The sequence below is a fragment of the Gavialis gangeticus genome, unplaced genomic scaffold, assembly GCF_001723915.1.
Source record: "Gavialis gangeticus isolate Ggan-Ray unplaced genomic scaffold, GavGan_comp1, whole genome shotgun sequence".
Lineage (NCBI taxonomy): Eukaryota > Metazoa > Chordata > Crocodylia > Gavialidae > Gavialis > Gavialis gangeticus.
The window spans coordinates 56342115-56353453 of NW_017728992.1; the positions used below are offsets into that span (position 1 = coordinate 56342115).

Consider the following 11339-nt stretch of genomic DNA (forward strand, 5'->3'; position numbering starts at 1 on the left):
TATATCTAGTTAGATCTCAGGTAGCTTACTCACAAGTATCATTCAGAGGCAGGTGGAGATTCCCTCTGGAGGCAGGAAGTTCCTTGATCATGAGTTCTGAGAGAGAGAGAGAGCAAGTTTCAGATGGTCCAGCTCTTCTCTCTCTCTGAGTCTTCCTCATGGCTGCTGCCCCCTCCTCCTGGGCAGTCCTTAACTTATATAGCCCTTATGACCTCATTTACCTGGTCCAATGGAGGCCAGCACCTGTTGGCTGTCAGCCAGCCAGTTTGAAATGCATCACTAGTTGCTGGGCAGACTGGCAGTTCCTAGCTCCCCAGGGAGTCCAAGCCCCTCAGCCAGGCATGTGATGCCAGTCATGTAGGCAGAGGGAGCAGGTTTCCCCCCTCCCCCAGGAATGCATCCGGCTCAGGTTACCTAAAGAGATAGGGTAAGGGGTGTATCCTCTGCTGGGCCCATCCTAACCAAATTGGGGAGAAACAGAGGTGGCCTTCTGCCACATGCACACACACACTTTCCTTAGTCTATAAGGTACAAAACTACACTGCCTTCTACTTCCATGCATTGTGATCCCAAAAAACAAGAGAATTTCCCAAGAATGGGAAGAATCTTTTGAAAGGGTGAAGAAAAACATTGTTTTTGTTACCGTGGAAACTGAGCAATGAACAAAAACTTCTTGTTATTTTTCTTGTCTCACATGTTCCACACCAACAGCATTCTCAAAGAAATTGGCATTAACCACCACCCAGCACTTGGTGAACATGAGAGTTAACAAGACAACCGAAGGAGAGATGTTCAGAAAGCACTGAAAGACCTCTGAGAAGCACAGAAGGGTAGGTCAGACATGGAGGGCATCTCTGAGGCAAGAAGAGAAAAAGAGATAGGAAAAAGAAGAGGAACACATGACAAAGGAACAAGGCACTGTGGGTCAAGCAAACTGGTGGAAAAGTGGTTAGATTGGGCCTGAGAGCTGAAAGAAAACAGCTAGAGAGCCTCACTGTGACAGAGCAGACAAGTGGACCCGGAGATACGGCAGCAACAGCAGCTCTTGGAGACAATGTACAGACAAGCATTGTTGGGGAACATACTCCATCAAAGCCACCATTTACCTCTTATGTCCTCTCCCAAAATCTTCCCGCAGTGTGTGCAGCAGCCAGAAGGTTCACCAGCCCTACTTCCAGAGCAACTGGAGTAGTCAACCTATTTGGAGTCGGCATTTGCCTAAGAAACCCCCTGCTTCAACCTCTTCCAGCCTGAGAAAGTAAATGGCTCCTTCAGCCTCTCTGACACAAACACTGCATTGTTGCCATATTAACAAAGCCCCAAGCTTCCCAAGGAGCCCCAAAGTGGAAAAGCTAGTTAGAAAGGCTGTGAGCCTTTCCTCTCTCCAGCTTTCAAGATAAATCTCTCCGTTTGCACTGTTCCCAATGTTCCAAATTTTCTCAGTGTTTGCTCTCACTCTGGTTGTATGAGTTACACTTTTAGGTCTACAAAGTCATATTTTTGTTAAATTATATCAAATTTAACTCCAGGCTGCTAAAAGATCAAAAATGGTTCCTGTTACCTGAAAAGAGGCAGTGAGAGAGGAATCATGGGATCTGTAAAGTTTGACAGCGAGAAGTAGAACATGGTAATATCTGGCTTGCTTCCAACAGATAAACCACCATGCTCTATGGATACAATCCTATAAGGCAGTGGTCTCCAAAGTGGGGTGTGTGCACCCCGGGGGGTGTGCAAGACGATCCATTGGGGTGCGCGAAGAAAATATTAGAACTTGTATTTTTAATTATTTTTTATCTAAAAAAATAAGAAAGAAATTAAGCTTTACTAATATTTAATATACAGATCGACACTGGTGCCCTCACTCAGTCCGTATGTCGGACGGTCACGTGTCACATACGGTACGTGAGGTATCCTGAGGGAAGAAGCGTTCATTCACTTTCAGCATATTGTGACGTATTGCAGTTTAGGTGCGCCCAATTAAGTGGATTTACGAATTATATTATCTAGTTTTAACTAAACTAACCCTCACAAAATGGATAAGTGGCTTAAAAAGATTCCTGCAAAGAAACCGTAGACTGAAGATAATACTAATAATGCGAGCACAAGCAAACAGCAAGAAAATGGCAGAGCTGACACTTCTCCTACTCCTAGTACGAGCTCTTCGTCAGCCACATTACAAGGTAAAAACTAAATAATATTTTTTTTAGTGAGAGCAAAAAGGTTTTTTGTACCATTAATGAATAAAATTAAAAATATATATTTTTTAAAAATGTTTTTGTTTCATCTTTATTTCATCCTTTTTAATTTCTATGTTTTATAATGTACATAATATATTAGTACAGTAGTACATGTATATAATTTATAAATAAATAAATATATGTATATTGGGGGTGCGTGCTCAAAAACTTTTTACTGATAGGGGTGCGCGATCAAAAAAGTTTGGAGACCACTGCTATAAGGTACTGTGCCTGCACCAAAGAAGTGTCAGATATTTGCTTATAATGCTCAGTGCGTACTTCAGAGGTAATCCCCACCTTCCGTGGCAGCACTCACTTGTAGTGAAGTCCATGTTGGCTGTTTATTTTCACAAAGCTACTTCCTGGGCACGTCTACACAAGACATTTACTGCAAAGTTGACTGATTAGCCCAACGGTATATGTCTCGGTGTCTGCATGTGCACAGCTCTTAGGCTGGAGTAAAGTAATAAACTCTGCAGCAGGCAGCATCACACATGTAGATACTGTTGTGGCTGGCTGGGGCATGAGAGTGCATCAGTGCAGGGGCTGCCTGCCCTCTAACCAGGCATGGGAGCGCCCTTTTGCCCCAGGCAGCTCCACAGCACATTGAGCCAGGAGGGAGTAGCCCCAGGCTGGCAGGCTGGCCCCCAGGCTGGCAAATTGTTTCCCAGGGCCCCCTGCCAGCTGGGGCTGCTTCCACCTAAGTCAGTGTGCTGCAGTTCCAGGTGCAGCTGCAAAAAGGGCACCTGGGAGCAATAAACTCTGGGGCAATAAGTACTGGAGTTTATTGCTTTGCATTAATTGCACATTTAGATGCACCCCCTGATAATTAATATGAAGTAGCTACATCAAATAACCTTTCTTCAATGTAAATCCCCTCATATGGGCAAGTTTTTACTAGGCAAAACCTGAGTATCTACTAGGAAATTCAGTCTTCTGCACTATATTTGAAAAATGTCCTCTGTTAACTTATTTTAATGTCTGAAAACTATGGGTGTGCCAGTTGGTCTCTTTAAATCATTTTCTTTTGGTACAGAAGGGAAGGATCTTTACAGGGACATCTTTTCCATAATGTCAGATGGCTTTCTGTTTTTGCTTTATTGTGATGAAAAACATTATATAATTCAATCACTAGAGCTACACAGGACAGAGGTGAACTGTATGATGGTTTTCTCTCAGATTCCTGCACACCACTAGAAACGAAAGTTTTAATTACTTCATAATATTCAGGTGATCTATCTAAGTACCCCATTTGTGACCAGTAATATAAGAATGTGGCAGGATGCCCAGGGTAGCTGCTGCACCCAGGAGTAGCAACAACTTCAGCTGTTGCAAAAGCTGATATTTTCACCCTCTCATCTGCATCAGCAGCCAGGGCAGTTGCCCCTGTTGTCCCACCCTAGTTATGCTACTGTTTGTGACAGCTATCCTGTCTCAGGAACATTAAAAAATAGTGGGACTTGAATAAGCACTTTCCATTCATTGATTATTTTACAAACCTTAAGTCATTCTGAATTAAGAATGCATTTCTCTCCTTTTCATCACCTCTTCCAATGCAGCAATTGTCCAATCTCTTGTGGCAAATAGACAAAACTAATGGTCCTAAATATCTGCTGTCTGAGGGTTACTTTTTGTTGCCCCAGTGTTACTCTGGCTTTATGGACACTGCATCTGACCATCGGATTTTTGCCCCAGCAAATGGCACCCTTCAGTTTGTGTACAGACAATGTGGCACCCTTGACATTTCTCTCTCCATACTTCTGGCACAGCAGGGGTGGCTAGTGGAGGTTCCTTCTATCTCAGCTTCTGTGATGACTTCTTAGCCCACAGGCAGCCAAAACAAATTGGAACAGTCCTCGAGCTGCTCTAATGTACTCCTGGGCCTGAGTAGTTAAGGTGTCCTGCTATGTTTCCAGATTGCCTCACTCTGGGCTTATGCCAAAGGTTATGTCCAGGCAACGCAGCTGTAAATGGGTATCTGGTCATTTGACCTGGGGTGTCAATAGGAGCTGAATATGATACTTTCTGCCACTGGCTACAGAAGCTGGTGTGCATTGTGCACAAAACCCCAGTGGACCATTAGGCTTAGGTAGGCCTTTGACTTGACTTTGATTGGATTGGCACAGGATCACAGATTTGTATGAAGACTGCTTAAAGAACCCTTTGCACTTCCCCTCTGGGCAAGCCTCAAATCATTTCTTAAACTTTTCTAGGCAATAGCCCTGATCCTGGAATGTCCCAGGCAGCCTCAATTCCCAATTATTTTGACAGGAATCATCAACTTCCTTTTTGTAAATGAATGTATTGTGAGTGGATGGTATGCAGCATAGAATCAAGCCCAATGCTCAGAACAGCTCTGAGCGACCATTTTTGAATGATGATGATGATGAAAGGTCTGTCACTGATCCAATTGAAATTAATGACAAAACTCCCATTGACTTTGATGAGAGAAGGAGCCCGCTAAACAGTATTCAGTTTTGATGTCATCTTATTTTCTTTGTTTTTCTAATGCCCTTTGTGCTACTGTGTCTAGCTTTATATGCCAGGTATTCTGATTTATTCTGATCTCAGTCCATCCCCTTGTAATTGGATTTTGTTTCTTGCAACTGTATTATGTCCAGGTTAACTAGCAAGGGTTTCAATTTATGTTAATTTGTCATTATAAAATGCAATAATGCTATTAAGGGGGGAAATTAGGGTGGAGGAAAAGAAAAAGAGCTGCTGTTGTTCTGCAGTCTTTACAGTCTAACCAGTCCTCATTGTTTCTATAGGCTGCCTTTGTGTCCAGATTCTGGACAAGTTGGGTTCAGTGAGGAGGTTTGCATAGCAAGCGGGAGGGCAGTGAGGAGGTACTTGTCTGTAAATCTGTACTTGTCATACTTGTGAAAGTCAGGAAACTGGCATAGGAGGAAGGAAATGAAGTGAAGGCATCTGCATAGCCTGACTTTCAGCAGATTTGACTTGGGTGGCCGTGAGAGGGTCATGCTTAACATGACACAATACATTCTGGTTTTCCTGAGGAAACTGCAAAAGTAAAGTACTCTGCATTATCACACACAGTGCAGACATACTGCATATATAATGCTACAATGTCACTACCTTGCTCTCAACCTGCTTTGCTACAAAGTGACTCATGAATTCATTGAACAGAGGATGATGTGATATGGTCCAAAAACTGATCCTGGACTTTTTTCGCAGACGACTGAGTCAGAGACCAACTGCTGAAGAATTGGAACAGAGGAACATTTTGAAACGTAAGTAATTATATTATTAAGGTTTCATCTGCAGCAAGGTTATTATGTGTTTTTTCATTGTTATGCTGTAAGCTATAAGATATACTGTAGGTGTATTGAAAATAAGCAATAATATCTATTTTTAGAACTGGTCTGAGTGGGAATGTCTGTGAAAATCATATTCAGCAAGGTCACACATACAAATAATCCATGAAGAAAATCCAATTTGGGTTTATCATCCAAAGTCCTTATTTTGTATTCTCACAGACAGGTCTCCCTTTGAAATCTTAAGGGCTTCAGGATTTAGTTGATTTTTTTCTAAATTCTAATCTGTATTGTTCCTTTAAGCATCCAAAGCCCATTGGTAGATGAATCATCTTTTAAGTATTTAACATTGTTTGAAAGCTACAAAATAGTACCCAGAGAGCCTTTTCCCATTCCAGACAACAGAAATTTGGCCATTGATTTTTTTTTTTTTTTAGGGGAAGGAGTATCAAGTCCAGAATAAACAATCTCATAAATGAATTGGACACTGAAAACTATGGTATTTTTAATTGAATCAAATTGGTTCTGAACATAAGGGCTAAGCACAGACAGTCAAAAAGCCCAAGGCTGAATCAGTTCAATTTTCACAGGTTAGTCTAAATTGCATAGATTGAACAGATAAGCAAGTGAACAGACATTGATTGTTGACTCTGGAAATGCAGCCATATGCCTGCAGTGGCCCAGGCCAAAAGGCAAAGGGCAGGGGGGGCGACACTAGACCATGCCTCCCTGCTTAGCTGGAGCAGACAGCTTGGGCCACATCCACCTACAAGGCGGGGGGTTTGCAGGGAAGGTGCAATGCAAAGTACCCTGGGATTCTGGGGGACTGTAAGTTAACTTGAATCTGGAGGAGATCTGGGCCAGAAGTTCAATAAACCAATTCAACCTAAATCAGTTAAGTCTGATATTACATCTATCCAAGTTTATCTTAAACTGGTTTCAGCCATTTTGAAAGCAGTTTATGTGCACTGAACTTCTGTTGTGTTACAGATTTGAACCAGTTTCTGATTGTTTATACCTGTGTATGTGTAATTTCTGTTCCTAGGCAAGAAGGCTAACACTGTTTAGCTAAATGCTTTATTGAAATGTGACTAATGTAAGTGTAGAGAACAGAGGGAAATTTTATGAAACTGAAGTGATGCATCCTGTTTAGGAATACATATTTTTAAAAGTGTTCTAAAATAATGTGCAGAAATTACTTGGGGGGTTAGGCAGGATCACAAGAATAAGCATAAAGTACATATGTTTTGTATGTTAAATTCCTTTGTCGCAGAGAGTACTAGGAGCATGCAGTGTGTGGTGAGGTGTCAAGAAATGAGTAAAATAAATTGACTGAGTACTTAACAATCAAATATCTAAGATGTGTCAGCAGAATAGCTTGGGAATAAACTACTGGGTAGTTTACAGTGATCGTTTTTATGCGAGTATGGCACATAAGGAGACCAATAGTTATGTGGATATGAATATATAAATAAAATTAGATTAGATAGCAGTGCCAGATCAAGCAAATCTGGGGCTGCTAGCAAAGCCGCTCAATTGGAGTCAACTTCTGCACATGTCATCTCTTTACCATTTACTCTGGATTCCTGTATCAGTCAGGTAGAGGAATTTAGCCTTTGAGTGCCTGGGAAAGTAGGCAAGGTATCCAGAACAGGTATGATTCTGTTTGTAGAGTTAGGTGAACAGAGTAAGACGGAGGAAGGAAGCAAAACAGAAGTTCATTCTCCAGGGAACTCATATTTTTATCCCAGAATTCTCATTCAGCATAAACCAACATGTATCGTGCACCACCTGGCGCTGGAGCATGACCAATAAATACCATGCTGACACTGGCAGTGGTACTCGGAGCTCAATGCAGCTTTGGCAGCAATGTCTGAGCCACTCTAAGTGCCCTAAAAATGCAGTGCTGGGTACTTTAATGGACTTGTAAAAGTAAAATTTTCTAAAGTGCCTATTGAATTAAATTGTGACTTAGTTTCCTAAGTCACTTAGATATTGTTGAATATACAATTTAGGTTCCTAAGCTATCTAGATGCATTTGAAATTTTTGCCTGAAATCTAGAATTGTTTTGTCACCTAAATAAAAATCTCATACTAGTTAGGGTTTTGAATACAGATCTGCCCTAGAATGGCCTGTCTTGCTAAATGAAAAAAAATCCTAACTACAGGAAAAAATATAATTTAATGTAATATGTAAGATTATATGACATAATAATGGTGTTTATAAAGAATTGCGTAAGCATCAGAGTTATAAGCATATAAATAAAATATTATGTAACAAAAAATCACAAAAAGAATAAAATATGAACAAAAACAAAATAAGCAATATAATGTGATTTTCATATGCTTTTCCTTAAAAGTTTAGTGACAGAATTTAAATGAGTACATAACAACCTGGAAGGACAGATTCATATAGAACAGTGAAGCACATTAAGTCTAGAGGTCTGTTTCCAAGTAGATCACACTGCTTTAAAAGGCCAGTTGACAGCACAAGTAAACATGAGGGGTTTTCCCCAAGCTGAGTAAGTACATTTTCTTCTGTGGTTAGAGTTGAAGTTTCCCTGATGTGTATGACATGTCTGGTACTGTGACAATCTTATGACAAATGTACTGATAAATAGAATCAGCCCTGTTAGGAGCACGGGGACACCAAATGAAGTAAGCTGCATTTGCACATGTCTTCTTTAATTACATACTTATAACCTGCTCATTTCCTAGCCCCACTATGCTGGAATAATTGAGAGAGTGCCAGTGGATTGGAGTCCCAGGGCTTGTGTATCCATAACACAAGACCCCACTGCCACAAATGACACTAGTAAATGATGATTTCCTTAGCAGAGAAGCTGAGGACTGAGGGACTGACCCTGAAAGATGCTGAGTATCTCCTCTGTGGCACACCATAACCTTCACATTTGCTGATTTAAATAGGAGTCAAAGTCATGCAACATCTCAGATGATGAAACTGCAGCATGCTGAGTTCCTGCCCTGGAAAAGCACAAAGCCTGATCTGTTCCTTACCCAAACAGATGGTCCTTCCATACTAGGCATGCTAGTTTTCAGTCAAAGTGACTGAGTGCTGTATCTGTGATGAAGTACTTCTGCTTCTAGGGTTACCAGTGTGGCACTTTCCAAGAGCATAAGTTTCCTGTAAAAAGGCAGTTAGAGCGGGTCTGTTAAGTCTGGCATTATTCCAGCTGAAATTTCACATCGGCACGTAAGTCAGGCCACAAAATTCCAGCCCTCATGAATATGGTATAGAGCAGTGCTTTTCAGCCTTTTTAAACTAAAGACACCCCTCATTCGACTCAAGGCACCCCTTGGGAAGTGCCAGCTCTTAGTTTTTACTCTTTTTTGACTACATAAAAATAATAGAGCAATTATTCTATTGCAAAAGAGCTCAGGAAGGCCGCAACAGGTTAGAATGTTTTTGACACTATGACTTCCTACTTGAAATTTTGGGGTTTATGTTGTGAATCATTTTTGCACACCAACCAGTGCTAACATTGAGTGGCACCCCATGGCACCCTTGAAAGGATAATGCAGCCCAGGAGGCCACATTATGAGAATCATTTGTCTAGAGAGGAAGAAAAAATCTCCTGAGCAGTTACAAAAGAACCAACAGTTCTGTAGCCACTGAAGATCTAGAACGACTTAGTTTTAGCCATGAGGACAGATTGCCAAATTTCACTATTGTAACTTTCACTTGGTGAAAGTTTTACCCTGCCCTGCTGTTTCTAAACCTTAGTAAAAACAAGGAGCAGGGGAAATTGAGACACTTGTTACAATGAAGTCATTGAACAGTAATTATCTGCCATTGTCAATGGTTATTTCACCTCTAGTAGTCTGGAAAATGCATCAGGGGACTTGGCAAGTCAAATAGCCTTTCTGTGCTGCAGATCTTGTTGGTGCACAATTTAAGTACCATTTAAACTGTGCTGGTTTGAATCAGTGTGATCATTGAATGTGGACATCCTTCAGTCAATTGGAGTGTCTTAAGCTGAAATAGTAACTGAAAGCTAGGTAGTCTAAACTGATTTAAGAATGCCTAGGGTAGAACACTGCATGGATTTTTAACTACTTTGGTTCCTGCACCAATTCTGTTAAATCAGTACCAGAACCCTGTGGAAGACAGATCTTAGCTTTCCTATATGTAAAGGGAGGGAGGTTGTGGGATGATATTTCCCCACATTTGCAAAGTGTTAAGGTCTTTGGATGAAAGCCATTGTATACGCTTATACTGTATGTGTGAAGCGCTGTTGTTATGTCACAAGTTATTGAAGCTGCTCAGCCTCAGAGTGTACCAGCAGCAGCCCAGGGACAAGTATCTCTTTGTGTCGTACATTTATTAATATCCGCTATTAACTAATTACCTACCTTCATATTTCAGTTGTGTCTAGAAAGGGTGCATCTTCACTGCAGAGTTATAGGTACTCACTAGCCCAGTACAAATAAGAACAGCCACTATGTAAAACATCACTTGACTATACAGAGCAAACGTGCTGACGCTGCTATTCTGTACCCACCTTGAGTGAGGCAACTTGAGTTAAAGGCAACAGGACGTTCTACTTAGGAGTTTTACATACAGATGGGACTGCAGGTACGGGCAAGTCTTAAGGTATTCTCAAATGGAGTCTGAAATGAAGATAATCCCTAAACGGCTCAGCTGTAGCCTACAACTCCAAAGTTTGGCCACCAGAAGTCCAGTTTGCCAGCAGAACATTGAGGGTATCCATGTTGGAAGCTACTATGACAACAGAAGCCTTCTTTCCATTGGCAGAGTTATTCCACATAAAGTTAGGCTTGTGCCCAGCCCAGCAGCCGGCTGAAGAGGTGCAGATGGTCCCATGCCTTTAGCTGGCTGCCATAGTCCATTCAGCTGCTGGTGCCTTCCCAGAGCATACTTTGTGCCCAGCAGCACAGCTGTTGAGCAGAGCCGTAGAGAGCCAGCAGAAGTATACAGGAAGGCACGATGTCTGCAGAGTCAACAGAATGTAAATGGGGCCTCACAAATACAGTTCCCATTTTCAGAAGTGATATAAGCACTAAGCACCCTAAGTCCTATTGGGATAAATTCCTAAGGGACTTTAGAAAATGGGACTGATGTGCTGTTGAAAATTTTACCACATGCCTACTTTAAGATGAGGGATCTATGATGCTGGTGAAGCTTTAACAGAGGAGGTGGTGTTAGATAGTTAACTCTTTAAGGTCTAGGCTTGTCTTGGTCAGAACCTGCCCTGTGTCGCCTCTTTTTTATTTTAAGTTTTGAAACACAATGCCATTTATTGTGGGCTGTGGTGCTTCTTTGCTATGCTACAAAGATTCATTTCAACAGGAACCTCTAACTGCTCTGCTAGTCCGTAATTCAGACCACAGCAAGCTCATCTGTGTGCCATGCTTGGGATGTTACACACTGGCTTCCTTTCCATTCTTTCTAGTGAAGAGCTGTCAGCAAATTCTGTGTCCAAGGAAAAATATATTTGCCTTGTTCTTGTGCTGGTACCCTCTCAGCCTATACAGAGGTAGACAGTGCTGGCTGCCATGGTGCCAATCACAGCAATGCAAACAGCCACCACTGCCACTGCAGCTATTTTGTGCCCCTTCACACAGATGGTGCCCAGAAGTGGTGCCCCAGTTACACCCTCTCAATTATGCTACTGAGCCTGCACCCCTCAGAGACTAGCAGTATCATCTGTGCTTACTCCAAGGCCTCTGGACTTTTGGGCATTGAGACAATGGTTTCTAAACATTCCCCTTCTGGTGGTGCTAGACACTAGGAAATGAAATTACTGCAAGCAAGGGGTTAGGGAAGTTCAGTTACTGGATG

The 11339-nt window shown here is 41.7% G+C and overlaps 1 protein-coding gene across 8 annotated transcripts in view; it reads left to right on the forward strand.

The window, feature by feature from the left end:
• PHACTR1 (phosphatase and actin regulator 1) overlaps positions 1-11339 on the forward strand; it is a 556936-nt gene that overhangs the window by 514238 nt on the left and 31359 nt on the right. For all 8 annotated transcript variants that reach the window (XM_019522706.1, XM_019522697.1, XM_019522732.1 and 5 more), the window contains one exon: positions 5436-5491. In XM_019522706.1, the coding sequence (XP_019378251.1) occupies positions 5436-5491 (56 nt within the window). The remainder of the gene's footprint in view (positions 1-5435; positions 5492-11339) is intronic.